The sequence below is a fragment of the Littorina saxatilis genome, linkage group LG8 (assembly GCF_037325665.1).
Source record: "Littorina saxatilis isolate snail1 linkage group LG8, US_GU_Lsax_2.0, whole genome shotgun sequence".
Taxonomy (NCBI): domain Eukaryota; kingdom Metazoa; phylum Mollusca; class Gastropoda; order Littorinimorpha; family Littorinidae; genus Littorina; species Littorina saxatilis.
Window position 1 is genome coordinate 1151626 of NC_090252.1, and position 22500 is coordinate 1174125.

Below are 22500 nucleotides of genomic sequence, written 5' to 3' on the forward strand. Positions count from 1 at the left end.
AAATATTTATTCATAAAATGATAGTATTTTCCACCACAGGCCAGCAAGTCAGTGTGTGCATCTTTGAGCTCAGTGTCTACAACTGCAATTTATTCTGGAAATACAGAGTGACATGTATAATGTTAGTTGGCTGTTCTTACTTTCAAGATCAAAACCAAATAAGACCCAAAAAACACTGCTGTCATTGGGGATCAATAATGTTATTCGATATTGTAGTATTTGTTTAACCTTCACTACACAGTCCGAATGATGTGGGTCGTGTACGACCCATACTTTCCAAAGAAGGATTCAACGTTAAAAGTATAGGTCGTACACAACCCACGCCATCCGAATATATGGGTCGTCCACGACCCACATCATCCGGACTGTGTAGTTCAAATTACGTCATCTTTCAATTACAAATAATAATCTTGCAAAAGTTGGGACATGGTAAGGTCGTATGGTGATTAGAGGTTACATGAAATCTCAATTAAAACCTCCAAATATAGTCAATCTGTTCCTTACATTCAGTATGACAATCTTTATAGCAATGTATTTTTTTGAAAAAACGATAAAGTGTACTTAGTTTGGTATAAAAACTGGTAGCAGCCACCTTGTAGAGTCCTACTTTGGGTGTAATCCACCCTTAAAAAACACGCGATGAAGTTGCGGCACAGATGGCTGGCCATCAATGTGGCGGGCCACTTCCGTTTTCTGCCGCCAATGTTTTGGTTTTTGAGAGCAGACGCATTCCATGATTTGACACGTCATTACAACGCTCATGTAAGGAAATGTCACTCATCATCAGCTGTTGTGTGGATAACACACGACTCCTACCAAAGCAAGGTTAGAATGGAAAAACATAGCAGTGTAGCGATATTCTGTCGCGATTCGAGCGCGTGCTTTGCGGTCACGTACACCGCTGGACTGCCGAACCGGCGTGTCAGTTGAATCGCTGCATCATCCTTTTGCGACAAACTACACATATGGTAAGTGACGTTTGTTTACAATTTTGTTTTATTGGAGTACCTTTACTTCACTTTGAAAATGCATGCGGGTTTTTTTCATGATGCGTAGGAAAGTGCAAGTGTCTGTGCATGCAATCATTATTTTGGTCGCCGAGTGAAAAAGTATGGTACGCGACTTTTGACATATTGAGAAGAGAGCAAGGTCACAAAACAGCTTCGTTTTTTTGGTAAGGATAGCATATTATACTGAAAAAACAGTTGGTTTTGCTTCCCAGACCCTACGGCTTTCAGTGTCAACGTTCGTCTTTCATTGTTTATTTATTTATTTTTGTTTTTCTGTTTTTAGGAGCAGTTCTGTCTTCTATAAACGGAGTGCGTTTGAAAAAAAATCTTGTATATTTTTTTTATATATATTTTTGTTTATTTGTTTGTTTATTAAAAGACCCTTTTGCTCTCAGAAAAGGCTTACACCATATTTGAGAAAAACTATTAAGTTACGTTAACTTTTTTCTGCAGGAAAAATATAGCGAAAGACTACAAAGATGTTGATCCATTTTGTGAACCCTCAACTTCACAGTCACCTGTTGTTGACTGGAGTCGATGCATTTTCTGTCAGAACAAGACAACAGAACATCTGAACTGCCCAGCAGTGGGTACAAGGAGTGGCGAAGGATACACTTTGTTTGCTGAAAATGTCCAACAGTTTCTTGCATGCGGTTTTGACCTTCCTGTAACTGTGGGGGTATTTCAACTAGATGATGGATCTGGGATTAAAGAGACTGTTCAGAAAAATAGTGCATCGTGGCATAAGTCTTGCAGAGAAAAAATGGGCAAGCGAAGTTTGGAAAGACTTCAAAAGAAAGCTGAGAAACGGCAGGCAGAGGACAGAGCAGCCACCTGCAGCTCAGCCAAAACAAGACGATCTGCTGGCACTCCGGCGTCATCCAAAGATATTTGTTTCTATTGTAATGAGAGCTCTGGCAAGTTGTACAGCGCAGCAACATTTGGACTGGACTATAAGGTGAGACATGCAGAAAACCTTCTTCAAGACAAGGACTTGCTTAAAAAGCTTGCTGCTGGAGATATGATTGCTACAGATTCACAATATCATCTGAAATGTTTGATTTCCCTGTACAATCGTGCCAATAAATACGAAAAGGAACTGAACTGTGACCAGAGCAACAGTTCTGTTTGTCATGGCATTGCTTTTGCTGAGCTGGTGTCATATATCCAGAGTTTTGAACATGACGAAACAATAGCCCCTGTGTTCCGTATGTCAAAACTTTGCACACTGTACAATACTCGACTACAGGAGCTTGGAGTTAGTTGCAGTCTGCATACCACAAGACTCAGACAGAAACTACTGGATGCATGCCCTGAGCTTCAAGAATGCAATACAGGTCGCGAAAGAGATGCTACTCTTGTCTTCAAACGTGACCTGGGATATGCAGTGAGCAAGGTTGTTGATCATGATTCTGACGCCTTGCTGCTTGCACAAGCCGCCAAGATTGTCCGCAGAGAGATTTTCTCGAAGCAGGAAAACTTCAATGGGGATTTCCTTGAAAACTGCCAAGAAAATGCAACACCATCTTCGTTGAAAGCTCTCGTCAGTATGATTTTGGATGGGCCAGGAAACTCCATCAAAACAAGCAATTCATCACAAGAGGAGGCTGCATTAGGACAAAAGTAGTCACAGGCAGCGCTTACCATTTCTCAGCTCCTCGTATTTAACAGCAGAAAACATGCACCAAGAGATCCCTTGAAGGACACCCGTCGTAACCATGCAAAAGAGAAGGAAACTCCGCTTCCTGTTTAACTCGGACTGAAAATACACGCCGAGACCAGGAAGTATGGTATTATTGATATTCTGTACAATCTGGGTCTGTCAGTTTCCTATGATAGGGTTATACGTATTTCCAATGACCTAACTGACTGTTCTCTGTTTTCAAGGTTATATATAGCCTGCCAGGTAAGACAAGGAAACATGGAAGAGTTTTTCAGACATGAAAATCAACCCTTCCCCCCTTCTCTTGCCAAGCTGTCAGAAATGAGGTCTGGTAAAAAGTCTGATTTACTTGCCTGCCTCGAGCGCTGTGCATCAAACGGGGAGTATGCTTCTGCTGAACATGACCGCTTGCTGTATGACAATGCCACAGAAAGTATCCCTGAAGTCGTCATGCCCACTGAGGAAGAGCTCAACGTTCTTGATGAGCTTCTTGACGCAGAGCTGACTCCTGTCCACATCGACACGCTACTTCTGGGCGTTGAAACCCAATGCCAAGACATCACTAATCATTCTGCAAAGATCCTTGATGGTGCTTTCATTATTCAGATGTTGTCTCCAAAGCTGTGCAGGACATTTCACGACTACAGTGAAACGGTTTTCATGCCTTACATGTTACAGCAACTGAGCAGTGTACAGCGAGTTGATGTCGTCTGGGATGTTTACCGCGCAGACAGCCTGAAGACAGCAACAAGACAGAAAAGAGGCCAGGGACAGCGCAGGAGAGTCTCAGGTGCAGCACCAATTCCTACAAACTGGAAAGGCTTCCTAAGCAACAACGCAAACAAAGAAGAGCTCTTCCAGTTTCTAGCAAAAGAAATTTCGAGATGTGTGGTTGATCCCGGAAAACTGATTGTGAGCACTTCTAACGAGAAAGTTGTTTGCTCTAATAACAGTTACACAACCGAAGGCTTGGAGCCGTGCACGCATGAGGAGGCGTTTATTTTTATGTGCTGTTTTAGAGGTACATTTTATCAGTATGGAACATGTTCAGTTCTTACAGTAGTTGATAGTGGGGGGGGGGGGGGATCCTATCTTATTCTGCGTACTTTTATTGTGGTTCCGATAGCTCTTAGAGTTTCATAGTTCTCACCATGTCTGTATAGTGTATGTATTAGTTACTGTGATACCAAATTGTCTTACCCATGTATGTATGATGCTATGCGCCAGTGATGTATGAATGCTATTTATTTTTGTTTTTATCACACAGCAAGCTGCTTTCCTCGTGTATTTTTTATGTTCATTCATGTATTGTACACTTGGCAATAAATTATCTATCTATCTTATCTATCTATCTATCAGACACAAGGCTCTTTCTGCATGCTGCGGACTGTGTCAAACAGGGCCAAACAAGGATCATCATCAGGACTGCAGACACTGACGTCATCGTATTTGCCGTCTCCGTTGCACGTAAACTTCAAGCAGAGGAGATGTGGGTGGCGTTTGGAACTGGGAAGCACATCAAGAACATCCCAGCGCACGAAATTGCGTCAGCCCGGACAAGTGCACGTCGTTACCAGTATTCCACGCCCTTACGGGGTGTGATACGGTTTCCTTCTTTGCAGGGCACGGAAAAGCTAAGGGATGGCAGACGTGGAGCGTGTATCCTGAAGTCACAAAAGCATTTCTTCAGATCGCATCCTGCAGCGAGCAAGTGACTGCTTCAACCTTTGAAATCATAGAACGTTTTGTGGTCTTGATGTATGACCGCAGCAGCTCTTGTTTGAAAGTGAACGAGGCACGAGAAAAACTCTTTTCTCAGCGGAACAGATCCATCGAGTTCATTCCACCAACATCTGATGCTCTCAGGCAACATGTCCTCCGAGCAGCTTTTCAAGGACGCGTGTGGAGCCAGTGCCTTGAAAAAACTCCGGAGCTTCCTTCTCCTTCTGAGTATGGATGGAAAAAGGAAGGCCAGCTCTGGCAGCCTGTGTGGATGACACTGTGTCAGGCCCAGGATGCCTGCTACGAACTCATAAAGTGTGGTTGCAAGAAAGTGTGCAGAGGCCGCTGTAAGTGTGCATCAGTGCATCTGAAGTGTACTGCGCTTTGTGGCTGTGGTGGGGATTGTCATCAGGATTAACTGCATACTTGGGTGAGTGAAAACAGATGTACGTCATGCTCAGTCCTTGTAGAGTTAAGAGAGATCTGACTGGGCAAGAGCCATACAGGGGCGGATCAGTTGCTTTGTAAGGGGGAGGGGGGGGGCGCACTTTGAATCGAAAGTGAATATGATGGGCGCTTGACTTTGCTAGGGGGGTCCGGGGGCACGCCCCCCCCGGAAACAATTTTGGCCCAAAGAAGCAAAATGGTGCCATCTGGTGCCATTTGAACTTAGAAATGGTCATAAAATCAGCTTTCCAATTTTTTTTTATTCGGGGGGGGGGGGGGGGACGTGCCCCCCCCCCCCCCCTCGTCCGCCCCTGGCTATAAAATATTTCATTTTGTCTTAACGAGTGTGAAAATTCATACTCAACTTGTTTGTGAAAGCTGAACTCATGAAATGTTTGTGGGGTTTTTTTTTTTTTTTTTTTGGGGGGGGTAGATTTTTATGGGGTCAGGCCAGACACTTAAAATTGTATTTTTGAATCTTGTTATCTGTGTGAAGTAAATGTTTACCTCTTATCATTGTTAAGCTGTATTAGCATCAAACGTGTACGAACAGTAATAACCTGTGCTCTTGATTAGAAATACGAGCATTCTAAGGGTATTTTATTTGACCTAGATTGCGGACACAGCCCTGTCTAACTTAGAGTGTTCAAAATTGGCTGCTACCATTTTTTATATTCAGCATGGTGTTAGGTATCATCACAGCAAATTTCAGATTGCTATATAAAAATGCCTTCTGATGGCATTTTTGTGTGCTAAACAGATTGACTAATAGTTTCAGAGATAAAGTCGAATCTGTGAGTATGAGGCTCTGGGTCGTCCACGACCCACGAAGCACGGTGAAGGTAGGTACAACTGTACGAAAGTGAATACATACCTGTCAAATGAGTATAGGGCGCTGTATTTACCTGCGTGTCAATAATAGTGCGCCATTTGAAATACTGTGTTTCAGGACGCACCAAGGCGCCCTGCACATCCAATGGGAGCATACCAGGTGAGACACAATGCTAAAGTGAGCGTGTGTTGTGTTTTGTTGTTCAAGCTAAGATCTAAAACTGAAATACTTGCGCATTAATGAATATGTGTGTGTGAGTGTGTGTGTGTGTGTGTGTGTGTGAGTGCGTGCTTGCGCGTGTGTGTGTGTGTGTGTGTGTGTGTGTGTGTGTGTGTGTGTGTGTGTGTGTGTATGTGGGTGTGTGTATGTTCATAAATGTGCTCGTCATTGCATACTTTGTTGGACAAATAAGAAATGGCAATGATAATGCGCCATTAAAATGATTGTATTTTAGGACACACCCAGGCGGCCTGCACATCCAATGGGTCCTTACCAGGTGAGACATCAAGCTAAAGTCAGTCGTGTATTGCTTTTTCGTTTTTTCAAGCTAAACTCTAAAACTGAAACACTTGTGCATATATAAATTTGTGTATGTGTGCGTGTGTGTGTGTGTGTGTGTGTGTGTGTGTGTTTGGGCGTATGTGTTTGTGTGAGTGTGTGTGTGAGTGTGTGTGTGTGTGTGTGTGTGTGTGTGTGTGTGTGAGTGTGTGTGAGTGTGTGTGTGTGTGAGGTGTGTGTGTGTGTGTGTGTGTGTGTGTGTGTGTGTGTGTGTGAGTTTGGCGGGCATGAATCACATGGATGTTTATCACAAAAAACCTTGGTGTGTCAGGACGTGTACGGACGCCTCGTGTACCCTGCACCCTACCCAGGGGAACAGGTCATGTCAGGAGCGACCTATCCTCAAGTGAGTCGTATGCTGTTTCTTTCTTTATTTTATTTTGTATTTCAGAACTAAACACGCACACACCGTGCGCTTGTGTGTGTGTGTGTGTGTGGGTGTGTGTACGTGTGTGTGTGTGTGTGTGTGTGTGTGTGTGTGTGTGTGTGTATGTGTGTGTGTGTGTATGTGTGTGTATGTGTGTGTGTGTGTGTGTGTGTGTGTGTATGTGTGTGTGTGTGTGTGTGTATGTGTGTGTGTGTGTGTGTGTGTGTGTGTGTGTGTGTGTGTGTGTGTGTGTGAAAGAACGCTTTTTAGACGTGTATGCAAGTACTAATTTGCCGGCGAGACATACAATACCACTCACCAACATGCCGGTAACGTCAGTAGCAGGTATCAAGTAACTTCTACCAAATAAATCCATATTTAGTGTACACTAACTTCCTGGTATGTATTCATGGCCATTGCGCAAAGTGTCAATTGTGTAGTGTAAATGGTCCGCCTTTTGTGCCACTTCAAAAAAAGTTTCCAATTTCGGGGATCGACTCAACAGTACGAGGTTAGACATTAAGCGGTGGCCAAACTAACCCGATTTAAGCTCTCTACAGTTTGTTTGTTTGTTTGCTTAACGCCCAGCCGACCACGAAGGGCCATATCAGGGCGGTGCTGCTTTGACATATAACGTGCGCCACACACAAGACAGAAGTCGCAGCACAGGCTTCATGTCTCACCCAGTCACATTATTCTGACACCGGACCAACCAGTCCTAGCACTAACCCCATAATGCAGACGCCAGGCGGAGCAGCCACTAGATTGCCAATTTTAAAGTCTTAGGTATGAACCGGCCGGGGTTCGAACCCACGACCTCCCGATCACGGGGCGGACGCCTTACCACTAGACCAACCGTGCCGGTGTAACACGAAAATTTTACTCCACGAAAAATTTGCTCCGGAGTAAAGATTTCGTACGAAATTCTTTTTTTTTTAATTTTTTTTTATTCTCTTTTTGTGCAGTTTTTTTTTACATGTATATGCTGTACATTACAGGACATCATCTAACCGAAAGGACAGAATCATATAACAGAAAAGCACACTTGGACAATTACAACATACATGGGGTGGGAGGATGGAATGGGGAGGGGGGGATGTTCAGTGGTTTGGTGGTCGCATTATCAAAAGGTTTTAAGAACGAAAAAACCTAAGGGTTACATCAAAAAGTGCATATACAGGCGCCAATCCTTTTAGAATGTATCTACTGTATTATTCACAACTGCGTTATACTTTTCACAAATAAATCTTTGCTTAAAGTTTCTACTAAATGTCTGAAAATGAGGGGTCTTTTTGTTCATTTTGGAAATATATACATGGTGTTTGGCACAGATTAATAACACATCAAAAGCTTTATCGGTGACTACATTGTTCGCCACTCCAAGAAGAACCAGTTCTTTAGACAGTTTTAAATTGTCGCAATGGGTGCAGTTCGCCTTTAGCCAATTTACAAATTCTATCCAAAAAGTCTGCACTTTATCACACTCCCAAAACATATGTAAAAGGGTTTCTTCATTTCTACCACAAAATGTACACAATGACGTATCCACAATTTTTCGCAAAAATAGAAACCTTTCTGTGAGCTATTGCATTGTCGATCCAATTTTGAATGTACACTGTCTTTTTATCTCTCCGAATATTAACATTATAATGTAAACATTCTGATACAAAATCGTTAAAGGTTATAGGGTCACATTTTCCATGTAGTTTCTTATAATGTTTAAAAACATTGGTCCAAAACGGGTTTTCCATTCTCTGCATCAAAACATTTGCAAATTCCTCTCCTCTCATATTAATTGTTGTAACAGATGGACATGCTTTAAACAATAATCTTGATATTAATCCAGTAAGACCATCAACTCTTTTTGACCAAACAATTTTTAGAGATGACAGAAAACTTTTCACGTCAACCATCTTTAATCCTCCATCTTCATAGGATTGGGTGACCGTGGTTCTTTTAATTTTATCTCTTTTTCCATCCCAAAGAAATTTGAAAGACATATTATTTAACTCTGGATCAGGTAAATTAGTAAACAAATGTGTCAATTTGGAAATAGCCAAGGTTTTTAGGACTGTTATTTTACCAAAAGGTGTCAGGTTCCTTCTGGTCCATGAATTCAGAAGTTTTTGAATTTCCTTTAACTTATTTCTATAGTTAAGAAAAACAACCTCGGATACATTCACCGAAAAAATAACGCCAAGTGCTTTAAAATTATCCGGGTTCCAGGTAAAATTCATATCAGGCAAAAATCTTCTTTTGCAAAACTTTAAAGGTCCTAACCAAACTACAATTGTTTTATCATAATTTATTCTAAGACCTGATAGTGATGCAAAATGTTGTAACACTTTTACGTACGAAATTCTTACTCAGAGTACACTTTTCGTACGAGAAAAGAACTCCCCAAGGCACGAGAAAATTACTCCCTCCACGAAATTTTTACTCCCCATGTGCATGCCGATGTGGCATGCATTCACCTACTTTTTGTTGTAATTACGTTTGCTCAAGCCATTGCACGATGTAAAAAGAAGTAAACCGTGTTTTTATTGTGGCACCTTGTTGTGACCCGTTTTGTGGAGCGTTAATATTTTTACGTGTAATTCACGTGCTCCTTGTTCAGTTGTTGTGACCTGGTTTTGGTCGGAGCGTCACAAACTGCGTCGTTTAGTTCTAGAACACCGTGAGATTCACGTGCTCTTTTCCGTGTTTTGATTTTGAGGTGAGCCCTGCGAATCTGCGTTGCAAGTTTTAGAATACGTGTGACTCACGTGTTTTTAGCTTTGTGATGTCAGCTAGTTCCTTGGTCTTCTTTCTGTTAAATATACCGTTTTAAGTTTTGGGCATGCACGGAGTGCGTGATCGGTTACTGATTGGTTGTAAAATAGTAGTTTCACCCGATTCTGTCTTAGGAATGTTGTTGGTTGGTCAATCCGGTGACCTTTGACTTTTGAATAACTATTCCATGTTAGGTTTTTGTTTCCATAAATACCGCTGCTTGACTCCTGTCTCGTCAGTCGATCTGAGGGTTTTAGGAAGCGTTTGGTTTTGATGTAAACGTATGAAGGTTATCAAGTGAACCAACGGAGTGTTTCTTATGTTTTAACGTCAACGTAATGTTCTTGGAGACAGTTGTTTCTCAAGTGTGAATCGTTTTGTGCCCTTCGTTTGTGAGGCAACACGTTTTGGTACTGCTGGTCAACCCACACAGCGCATAAGGTAATTTTGTTGTTACTTGTTTGTGTTGTGTTTTGGTCGCCATTTTGTAATTACTTTGTGAGTTGTTTATGTATAACGTGAGTTGAAAGTCTGACTTGTTGTAGTGTTTCTTTATTGTGTGTTCAACTGTTCTAGTGTTGTGAACGTACAGCAATGTTTTGTAGACGCTAGAAAGTCGCTAATGTTTATAATGATAACTTGTGTTTTCTGTGGTTAACGAAGTTCGAAGTGAAACATTTTCTCCGACTTTTTCAGCCTTACGTTAAAAGGATTTAGGTAAAAGAGCTTGCGGTCTGTGGTGATCGTTTTGTAAACGGGCTTATTTCTTGTGGCGTTATTGAGGGAAGGTGGAGGAGTAAATATCTTGTTTGTGACTTTGATTAACGCAGGAACGTTGTCGTTAGACTTTTTTGGTATGACAGTTTGCTTTGTATTCCTGGCCTGATGAGTCAACGTTTTGTATTTTTCTGAAAGTAGCCATTTTGGTTTTAAACGTATGTATGCTAAGTTTCTTGAGTATTCTTAGTGCTTATGGTATTGTTGAACGTACGGAACGTAATTCTTTATTGTTGTTGAACGTACAGAACGTAACTCTTTATTGTTGTTGAAGGACTAACCAACGAGTGTTTGGTATTTGTAACTTTCTTGTCTGTTTGTCTTCGCCTGTCTTGTGATTGTTTATTTTTCTTGTATTTACTTCTCGTGTCTTGTTAATGCATTTGATACTTTTGCCATGTCTAATAACTTGTTTTCTTTTCTCTCTTTCTTTCTGTTCATAAGTTTTTTACCGCATTACGTGGTACTGTAACGATATATATACATTACTGATCCCTAGTGTCAGATGTAAAATAATAAACCAGTACTTTTGCGCGTTATCGCTTGTAACCTGTGTTTGTCATTTCGTATGAACAATATGTAGTACCAGCCTCGCTCACGAAGGCGCGCACACCGCATTTATTTTACTTCCAGTAAAAATCTCGTACGCAAAAATGGGATGCGGGCGAAAGGATAATGCCAATATGTGATCCCGCGCACACGAATGTCGTGCTACCCTCCCTCCACCCCTTCCACCACCAAGACTAACAGGGGACAAGGGAGTAAACAATTCGTATACCTGGCATGGGAAGTTAAATTGCTCGTGGTAGGGTGAAGTAATTTATTTAGTTATTTGTTCGTCAGGGGAATAACATTTTTGTACGAAATGTTTACTCAGAATTCACCTGTCTTGGGGAGTAATTTTCTCGTGTAATGGGGGAGTGCTTTTTTCGTAAAGGGAGTAACTTTTTCGTACGAAATTTTTACTCCGGAGTAAAAATCTCGTGGGAGTAATTTTCTCGTGTTACACCGGTTCTCTCTACAGTAGATTGTTACATGTGTGGTTATTCGAACGACCTAGTATACTAACACCAGCATTAGACAGTCAGTGACTTTAAAACAGCAATTACAGACATGATCTGGGCATCATGGGGGAATGCGTTCTTGTCATTGTGCGTCATGTTTCCAGTCATTTGAGTTCAGCGAATATCTTCATAGTTGTTGTGCATGAACTTCAGTGTGTTCAAGTCACGACCATTCAACAAAGTATCCAGTCTATAGGTAAAATGGTCCGACTTTTTTCGACTCTCCAAATTACACCTCCGAAATTGTCAATGACGCCATCACTTTCATGTCTAGGGATTGCCCTTAGTAGCAGCAACTGCAGTCTTCAGGTCACCAATTATCTTGGGGGTGATGGGGTTTGTTTTGTTTTTAATACTCAGACATTCACATGATTCAAAAGTTAAAAGACTGAAATATTTAAATAAGGTAAGTATGGCTACCGCTCGATGTCAAACCTTATACTGTTGAGTCGACCCCCAAATTTGGAACCTTTTTTGAAATGGCATAAAGTCAGTCAGACCATTTTAATCTAGAAAATTACTTCTCTGTGGAAAGGCCATGCATAGGGTGAAATTAATATATACCCAACAGGAACCAATTTGTTCACAGATGTAGAATTATTGATTAATTTTTGGGGTGGCATTTTTGAGGGGTCACCCTGTATTATGTGATGCAAAACAAGTGATGTTCAACATGGTTATTGTGTGTCAGGACGGGTACGGACACTACGTGTACCCTGCGCCTTACCTGGAAGAACATGTCATGTCAGGGGCGACCTATCTGCAAGTGAGTCGTATGGTGTTTCTTTGTGGGGTTTATTTTAGCTTAGAACTGAAACACGAACACGCCGCGCGCTTGTGTGTGTCAGTGTGTGTGTATAATGTATGTGTGTATATGTATGTGTGTGTGTGTGTGTGTGTGTGTGTGTGTGTGTGTGTATGTGTATGTGGGTGTGTGTGTGTGTGTGTGTGTGTGTGTGTGTGTGTGTGTGTGCCGGTTAACGGGAATACATGAGCGTGATTTCAGACATGTAGGCAAGTACTAATATGCCGGCGAGATATTTCATGTAATGCAAAACAAGTAATGTTTAACATATCGTGTGTCAGGACATGCGCGGTCACTACGTGTACCCTGCGTATTGCCCGGGCCAACAGGTCATGTCAGGGGCAACAGGTCATGTCAGGGGCAACAGGTCATGTCAGGGGCAACAGGTCATGTCAGGGGCAACAGGTCATGTCAGGGGCAACAGGTCATGTCAGGGGCAACCTGTCCTCACGTGAGTCGTATGCTGTTTCTTTCTCATGTTTGTTTTTAGCTCAGCGCATGTATGTGTCAGTGTTTGTGTTTGTGTGTGTATGTGTGTGTGTGAGTGTGTGTGTGTGTGTGTGTGTGTGTGTGTGAACAAGAACAAGAACAAGAACAAGAACAAATGTTTATTGTCCTCAAACCAAAAAGGTTATTGACACATTGCTATGAATTCTAAAGCATTCTGCGACAAACCTTCCGAGACATATTTGAACATCTTTGTCCATAAATATTTCACTTGGTTTATAATTAATATAATCTACATCAATATTAGTCACGTCTTTTTTAAACTTTTTCTCTACTTTCAAGGAATTTTACGCATTCATCCAGAAGATGATATTCATCTTCAACAATGTTACATACCATACATAAACGATTTTCTCTTTGGATGTTATGATGTCTTCCAGTTTCTATTTTTAGATTGTGACTACTGGTTCTTAATCGACTTAAAGCTGTCCTGTGATTTCGATTTTCTATCATTGTCAGATATGACTGAATTTCATATGTATCACATATATTTGAATAGAATCTTAATCTTGCACTTCCTTTTGATTTAGCTTTATTCCAAAAACGTATGTATTCACTTTGTAATTTCATTTGTATTGCAAATTGTAACTTTCTCGTATCAAAAGTAGATTGATTTTGCCAAACATGATTAAAGCCAAGTCTTGAAAGTGAACTTTTAATGAATATGAGCCAAGAATCTTCTTTAGGGTTATTAAACATGTCATCATATACTTGATGAACAAATGAATCTCGTTTAGATTGTAAAATATGAGTCCAATAGGAAATGGTTTGTGTTAACATTCTTAGTGCTAATGGGAATCTAGCTTATTCTGCCAGCACTGGCATACACGTGGTTTTTCTGTGTACACCTAGCAGACAACGACACAATTTTATATGGATGTCTTCACTCGTAGAATTTCTTGAAAAACATGATTCAAAAAACTTCTCGATGTTATCGATTGATTTGTTGGAATAATTGTATGGGAACCAAATACTTGATCCATATGTCAAGATTGGATTCACTAAAGAATCAAATAAATGTAAAGCAGTATCAATTTGAACATTTTCTTTTCTAAACATTCTCCTAAGCAAATGGCTTGCTTTATTGGCTTGTTTACATTGATGTTCTTGAGCTTTTTGTAAAGAACCATTTTGATTAAATACTATTCCTAAATATTTATACTGATCTGCAATTGTAATGAAAGTCAATCCACATTTAAACAGGGTCTTTACGTTTGTGTTTGTGCGACAAAAAACTAATACTTTGGTTTTGTCTATTAATTTTTAAACCCCATTTTTCACAATAATTATTTAGATGATCTAGTTTAGTTTGCAATCCTCCTTTTGTTTTGGACAATAATACGAGATCATCAGCGTATAGAAGACACGATATTTTATTTTTTGATTGTTTTCCTATGGGTGGGGAATCAAAATCAGGAAGATTTTCAGTAATGTCATTTATAAAAATGTTAAAGAGAGTGGGGCTTAATGTGTTACCCTGCTGAACTCCTTTTTTTACTGTTATACTTGGTGATAGTCCATTTTTCAATTTTGTACAAATTGTTGAGTTTGTATACATGTTTTTTATTACATTGAAGCATCGACCTTTTATGCCAATTTTATGTAATTTGAGTAGTAGGGCATCGTGCCACACATTATCAAATGCCTTTTGAAAATCTACAAAACAAGCATATAATCTCCCATTTTTTGTTTTTATGATGTCATCAACTATTTTTTTAAGTATAAAAATCTGATCATCTGTTCTTAACCCTTTTCTGAATCCTGCTTGTTCTTTGATCAATAAATCATTATCTTCTAAATAATTCGTTATTCTTGAATTGATAATTTTAATTTGTGTGTGTGTGTTTGTGTGTGTGTGTGTGTGTGCTTGTCTGTGTGTTTGTGTGTGTCAGGGTGTGTGTGTGTGTGTGTGTGTGTGGGTGCTTGTCTCTGTGTGAGTGTGCATGTGTGTGCCAACAGTCAAACAAAACAAAATGGTACAGGATGACCCCAAAAATTGCAACACGCACAAATCCTAATTACTTTTACATCTGTTGACCGAATACCTTCATATTTGATATGCATTAAATTCAGCTGATGCAAGACAAGTCCACTAAAAGGCAAGTTTGCATGTTAAAATAATGGTCTTTTGTGCACTTAGAATAAAAAACCAAATTCGGGGATCGCCTTAGTCAACAGTACACTATTTGAAATTGAGCGGTAGCCAGAATCCCCCGATTGTAAGTCTCCAGGCTTTGACCTTTGGGGTTATCTGAAGGAACTAATAAACAAACACCATTATTAGACAATCATTGAATTCAATACAGGATTATTATAAGCACGATCAGGGCACTTCCCATGAAGGGAAACGTTCACGTCAGTGATGAATTCTGCACGCCATTTACCACGTGCTTGGTTCTGTTGTTTCCAGATGACAGCGGAACGCGAGGAAGAACGGCCGAGAGAGGGCGGGGACGCTGTGCGCACACGCCGTGACAAAAAGCATTGTGAAATTTCGTAAATAGATTACAACTTTTAACGAGAAGCAAACGTACGCTGTATTTTTGCTTGCGAGGCAAGACGCACGGGTCTCACCTGGCACAGGTGAACGGGTCAGTTTATTTTTTTAAACTGTTGTTGTTGTTGTTGTGATCTGGAGGGGGGGGGGGGGGGGTTCAGACGAGTCGTGTTTCCCGTGTATCCCGCTTGACATGTTATAAGGTTTCCTTGATCGGATGGGGAGCTGTTGAGGCGTTGTATTTTACCTGCCTGTGCGCAGACCACGATAGCCGGCTACGGGCTAGCCTTCTGAGGCAGAGCGGACGTGTGTTCAACAGATTATTGCCCGTTTGTGTGATCTATGATATGAGTTTGGAAGACAAAGTGTTGTAATAACTCGAGAAAATTCATGATTGTTTGATAGGCCATGCTTTTTATGCTCAGATAAATTGTAAAAACCGTTCTTGTAAACCTTGCTGACATGCTTGAGACACGATGCTATTAATGGAACGGAGATTTATGTATGAAAGTGTTAGTGCCAAATGTAAATCACTGTAATGCGGCTACTCCCCCAAAAATGAGACACAGTCGGCCGACACAAATAGTTTTTCATGTGAACTGCATGTTTTCGTTGGATAACTAGAACTGCATTTCTTTTGTTCAACTGCAGTTGACCGACTGTCAGTGTCCCCAGACTGACATTATGATGCGTGCTAGTTTGTCAGGCCTGCCTGTCGATTTTATCGCAGGAACCTTGCTTTTGCGATTTTGATGGAGGGGGGGGGGGGTGTCGGGGGGGGGGGGGGGGTGGAGGGGCGGTGTCCTGGATGTAGGTTTCACTGTTTGGACACTACCTTACGTAAAATCAATGTGTGTGTTGACTATGGTAGGGGAATAAGTGGTTTTTCCATTCATTTAACTGGTTTTTCAATAAACGGCCTTATCACAAAGATTTGTACTCAAACACATCTGCCTAAAAATGTTTTATGAAGGGTAGTACAGTATGCATGTCTGATCGCTGCGTATTGTCTACCCCAAAGCCTGTTTAAATCTGTATTCAATTGTAATTCTTTATGCTTGTATCATGTGAGTGCTGTGCGTTTAGACTTTAGGATGGATACTGTTTATAGTTGCCTGATTTGTGTTAATGAGTTGCAATGTACAGTGCGTTTGTATTACTGCTGTCCTTTGGTAAACAGTGAAGAGCGTTCTGTTATTGCTGTTATTATTATCTCTGTCAATCCCACGCACGCGCACACACTTTAAAGTTCTAAAAGAGTTAGAGAGAGAGAGAGAGAGAGAGAGAGAGAGAGAGAGAGAGAGAGAGAGAGAGAGAGAGAGAGAGAGAGAGAGAGAGAGAGAGAGAGAGAGAGAGAGAGAGACACACACACACACACACACACACACAGCCACGCACGCACAAACGACTTACACGCACGCTAGCACACACACACACACACACACACACACACACACACACACACACACACACACACACGCACACACACACACACGCACACACACAACTGAGAAGACAACAACATTTGCTCAAATGGATAACACGCACTGCAAAAGATAGCTACACATGAGAACATTTACTGACTCAATCTGACATTCACTGACTCAATCTGACATTTACTGACTCAATCTGACATTTACTGACTCAATCTGACATTTACTGACTCAATCTGACATTTACTGACTCAATCTGACATTTACTGACTCAATCTGACATTTACTGACTCAATCTGACATTTTACTGACTCAATCTGACATTTTACTGACTCAGTCGATACCATGCAATGCAAGACATTCGCTTCAAACGAACACATATTTGCTGACACCAATCTATACAACACTCACATGCCGCACAACCACCATGTTGCTACAAATGATGACTGTTACAAATTTTTAAAAAATATGAATATAACAAATACCAAAACAAATGATTTTAACAAATGCCACACACGATGAACATGAAAAAGGGAACATTTCACACACACACACACACGCATCACAAACTCAAGATTCACGTGAAGTTAGCTACATACGGCAGTAATGCTGTTTCGGCAGGGCTGTTACTATAGAGCTGTAACAGTGCAGTCGAATAAAAAAAATATATTCGTGACACAAATTCCAACCAAGATGACTACCTCTCCAATTTTTACTGAACGATAATTAACAAAGACCCTCGTCCGTATTCGTTCCAGTACTTCGGCAAACAGAACCTAAGAATGGACGTTGTATCAGCTTTGCGTTTAAATTGTGTAAACGCTCGTGATGTTTCATCAACAAATGTGACATGAATGCAGCTTTACATACTTAACAAGGGATTGTGCTACTACATGTGTGCCAAGTTTCAGAAACATCCTTCCACGGGCTCAAAAGATGTAGCCTCATAGATATTAACAAATAAAAAATGAAATATCTCTCCACTGCGGTGTTCTATTTTTAGACGATGACGTCTGCTATACTCAAATCAAGGTAGCTGAGTGGTGGGCACAAGCGATTGATTATAATAAATTAGCCTTCATCGCTTGTGGCTTCACTTGCAAGCGGCTGATCATTTTCTGAGATAATTCTTTTGTATTTTGTATTTGTCTGTGCACTTAAAAAGTCGCTTGGTCGAAATACAGGGTGACCCCCAAAAACATGCAACCCTCAAAAATGCGACTAACTTCTAAATCTGTTGACCGAATTATTTTATATTTGGAGGACATAAATATGAGCCTATGCATGACCTTCCACAAAGTGATTAAATGGTCTGACTTTTGTGCAATTTCAAAAAAGGTTTCCAAATTTGGCGATCGACTCAACCAAACGAGGTTTGACACTGAGCGGCAGCCATACTTACCTGAGTTAAACCTGCCAGACCCTAACATGTCGGGTTATCTGAATGTCTGAGTATACACCCCCGCCCCCCCCTTATCCTTTAGATCATCGGTGTCCCGAAGAAAGCAGTCACAGCTAGGTTCAAGGCAATCCGTTGACAATTTGGGAGGTGTAATTTGGTACACATTTTGGAGAAAAGGTAAATATCGTACCATTTTACCCACAGACTCGACACTTTGTTGAACGGTCGTGGAGGAACTGAAGTGCATGCACAACAACTATGGAGATATTTTACAAACTCAAATGACTGAAAAATGTAACCCCTTCGTTGTAAAGTTACACTTGCGCAATGTCGCGCAAAATTCATCCATGACATGAACGCATTTATCCATGGGAAATGCCCTTAGCCTGCCTGTAATTGCCGTATCTAAGTCACTGATTGTCTTATGTTGATGAAGGAAAACAATGTCATTCGAATTACCCCAAAGGTAACAATCTGGAGGGCTTACATCGGGTTAGTGTGGCTACCGCTCAACGTCAAACCTCGTACTGTTGAGTCCATCCCCGAATTTGGCAACTTTTTTTGAATTTGCACAAAAGTCAAACCATTAGGTTTATAACATTTAGTTACACCGATAGATAATTTGCAAACGTTCCAGACTTGTCCCGGAATAATCCAAGGGAAATAATCACGACATGACAATGGCAAAAGACAAGCACAGTTTCTTCCCTTACACTACATGGTCAACAAGAAAACTGTCTGTGTGCAAAATCAGTAACATAATGAGTAGTTTGTATAAAGAGTAACATTGAAGAATTATTAAGTTTCACACAAAACTTAACATCCCTGAGCATTTGTTTCATTTCAACATTCATTCCATGATTGTAAGACTTCTAGGCGTTAACGTTTGACATACTCCAAGAATGCGCCAAATTGCACAGATTATAATCTAGATTTTTAAAAATTCCGGTTTTTAGAGATTTTTCTCTCAAACTTTGTATTGCTACTGGCTTTGATTCAGTGACGCTACAAAAAAGTACAGTGACGATGCCCATGTAATGTGGAGCGAGCCAGACATGATTGTAAGAGAGTTGGAGAAAGTAAATACATGATGTTGTGTGGAAGAGAGCTAGGACAAAGTACATGTATGATGTTGTGTGGAAGAGAGCTAGGACACAGTACATGTATGATGTTGTGTGGAAGAGAGCTAGGACAAAGTACATGTATGATGTTGTGTGGAAGAGAGCTAGGACAAAGTACATGTATGATGTTGTGTGGAAGAGAGCTAGGACAAAGTACATGTATGATGTTGTGTGGAAGAGAGCTAGGACAAAGTACATGTATGATGTTGTGTGGAAGAGAGCTAGGACAAAGTACATGTATGATGTTGTTTGGAAGAAAGCTAGGACAAAGTACATGTATGATGTTGTGTGGAAGAGAGCCAGGACAAAGTACATGTATGATGTTGTTTGGAAGAGAGCTAGGACACAGTACATGTATGATGTTGTGTGGAAGAGAGCTAGGACAAAGTACATGTATGATGTTGTGTGGAAGAGAGCTAGGACAAAGTACATGTATGATGTTGTGTGGAAGAGAGCTAGGACACAGTACATGTATGATGTTGTGTGGAAGAGAGCTAGGACAAAGTACATGTATGATGTTATTTGGAAGAGAGCTAGGACAAAGTAAATACATGATGTTGTGTGGAAGAGAGCTAGGACACAGTACATGTATGATGTTGTGTGGAAGAGAGCCAGGACACAGTACATGTATGATGTTGTGTGGAAGAGAGCTAGGACAAAGTACATGTATGATGTTGTGTGGAAGAGAGCTAGGACACAGTACATGTATGATGTTGTGTGGAAGAGAGCTAGGACACAGTACATGTATGATGTTGTGTGGAAGAGAGCTAGGACAAAGTACATGTATGATGTTGTGTGGAAGAGAGCTAGGACAAAGTACATGTATGATGTTGTGTGGAAGAGAGCTAGGACAAAGTACATGTATGATGTTGTGTGGAAGAGAGCCAGGACAAAGTACATGTATGATGTTGTGCGGAAGAGAGCCAGGACACAGTACATGTATGATGTTGTGTGGAAGAGAGCTAGGACAAAGTACATGTATGATGTTGTTTGGAAGAAAGCTAGGACAAAGTACATGTATGATGTTGTGTGGAAGAGAGCCAGGACAAAGTACATGTATGATGGTGTGTGGAAGAGAGCTAGGACACAGTACATGTATGATGTTGTGTGGAAGAGAGCTAGGACACAGTACATGTATGATGTTGTGTGGAAGAGAGCTAGGACACAGTACATGTATGATGTTGTGTGGAAGAGAGCTAGGACAAAGTACATGTATGATGTTGTGTGGAAGAGAGCTAGGACACAGTACATGTATGATGTTGTGTGGAAGAGAGCTAGGACACAGTACATGTATGATGTTGTGTGGAAGAGAGCTAGGACACAGTACATGTATGATGTTGTGTGGAAGAGAGCTAGGACACAGTACATGTATGATGTTGTGTGGAAGAGAGCTAGGACACAGTACATGTATGATGTTGTGTGGAAGAGAGCTAGGACACAGTACATGTATGATGTTGTGTGGAAGAGAGCTAGGACACAGTACATGTATGATGTTGTGTGGAAGAGAGCTAGGACAAAGTACATGTATGATGTTGTGTGGAAGAGAGCTAGGACACAGTACATGTATGATGTTGTGTGGAAGAGAGCTAGGACACAGTACATGTATGATGTTGTGTGGAAGAGAGCTAGGACACAGTACATGTATGATGTTGTGTGGAAGAGAGCTAGGACACAGTACATGTATGATGTTGTGTGGAAGAGAGCTAGGACAAAGTACATGTATGATGTTGTGTGGAAGAGAGCTAGGACACAGTACATGTATGATGTTGTGTGGAAGAGAGCTAGGACACAGTACATGTATGATGTTGTGTGGAAGAGAGCTAGGACACAGTACATGTATGATGTTGTGTGGAAGAGAGCTAGGACACAGTACATGTATGATGTTGTGTGGAAGAGAGCTAGGACACAGTACATGTATGATGTTGTGTGGAAGAGAGCTAGGACAAAGTACATGTATGATGTTGTGTGGAAGAGAGCTAGGACACAGTACATGTATGATGTTGTGTGGAAGAGAGCTAGGACACAGTACATGTATGATGTTGTGTGGAAGAGAGCTAGGACAAAGTACATGTATGATGTTGTGTGGAAGAGAGCTAGGACACAGTACATGTATGATGTTGTGTGGAAGAGAGCTAGGACACAGTACATGTATGATGTTGTGTGGAAGAGAGCTAGGACAAAGTACATGTATGATGTTGTGTGGAAGAGAGCTAGGACACAGTACATGTATGATGTTGTGTGGAAGAGAGCTAGGACAAAGTACATGTATGATGTTGTGTGGAAGAGAGCTAGGACACAGTACATGTATGATGTTGTGTGGAAGAGAGCTAGGACACAGTACATGTATGATGTTGTGTGGAAGAGAATCCCCCGCCCACATGGTTCACGTTCACCGGTCTCCATGGTAACCGTGGCCATAATTGTCCATAAGATATCGCAGCAGAGGAATGGTGCTTTAATTAAAAAGACAAGGGGAATGCCTGCTAACTCGTGTAGATAGCTATAATAGCACTTTCGGGCACAGTTCACACACACACACACACACACACACACACACACACACACATAGTCCTTACGGCAGGGCAATAACCCCTTGAAAAATACCTCGGAAAATGTTTTAATGGTTTTGGGTAGTTTAACTCCTGAAGTTTACAAATCCGCAGGATGACATCTTTAAATCCTTGGGCAAATTGAGACAAAATTAATTATAGGAAAATTAGCAAATGTTGATTTTTTTGTTTAGACACAAAAGGCATTCCATAGAAAAAAGGGCTAGAATGGCGTCATAACTTCATGACGTCGGGAAAACGTAATGAGTAATATGACGACACGTACAGTATGGCCTGTAGTGTTGTCCGTGTCCGTACTTGAGCTCCTCTTCCAAGACAAAAAACAAAGGCATTTGACGTGTTTCATTCTGCTAAATGGAAACAATTTGCACATGAGTGTGTATGGAATTACATCCAGGCTGAGAAGATGTGAAACCTGTGTTATTCGTGGACTTGTGATTAGTGCGTATGGTGTTCCAAAGCACAGGTTTCACTGTCGAAGATAAAACTTGTAAATTGATTACAAAATGGCGGGCGATGATCAAAGAACATCGTGAGAGACTAGTTTTCTCCGATTTGATTGTTTACCAGACGATAGAGCTATTTTAGATGGAAGCGTATGCCATCTGGTGACAGCTGTTCATTAACCAGTGTGTTCGTAGGAGTGCTTAATTTCTCTGCAGAAGATCCATGCGTGAAAATCGGTGAAGTCTTTCAGCAAATGTCGCAGTTTGTAAGCGAGTGCTACAGGTGCAAAATCTCAAACAACATATCACGTGAGAGATATGAAACCTGGCTAGAACCTCCAAGCACCAGTCCACATAAATCAAAAACTACCGCCCACATCAGCCCATTGCTGAACGTCCATCTGAAAAGGGCTGTATTGCAATTCTACGGGATCTTCCAAATCTTGATCCGGTTGACTCTGGGTGGTTGTAGGATGGGCAGAAAACCGCCTGGAGTAGAACCTACAC

General features: G+C 41.0%; 1 protein-coding gene across 2 annotated transcripts in view; it reads left to right on the forward strand.

Moving 5' to 3' along the window:
* LOC138972503 (caspase-7-like) overlaps positions 1-22500 on the forward strand; it is a 114855-nt gene that overhangs the window by 7331 nt on the left and 85024 nt on the right. Inside the window, exons 8-10 of one of the 2 annotated variants that reach the window (XM_070345141.1) lie at positions 5792-5833; positions 6504-6578; positions 11904-11978. In XM_070345141.1, the coding sequence (XP_070201242.1) occupies positions 5792-5833; positions 6504-6578; positions 11904-11978 (192 nt within the window). The remainder of the gene's footprint in view (positions 1-5791; positions 5834-6503; positions 6579-11903; positions 11979-22500) is intronic. The other variant, XM_070345140.1, reaches the window with a different exon arrangement.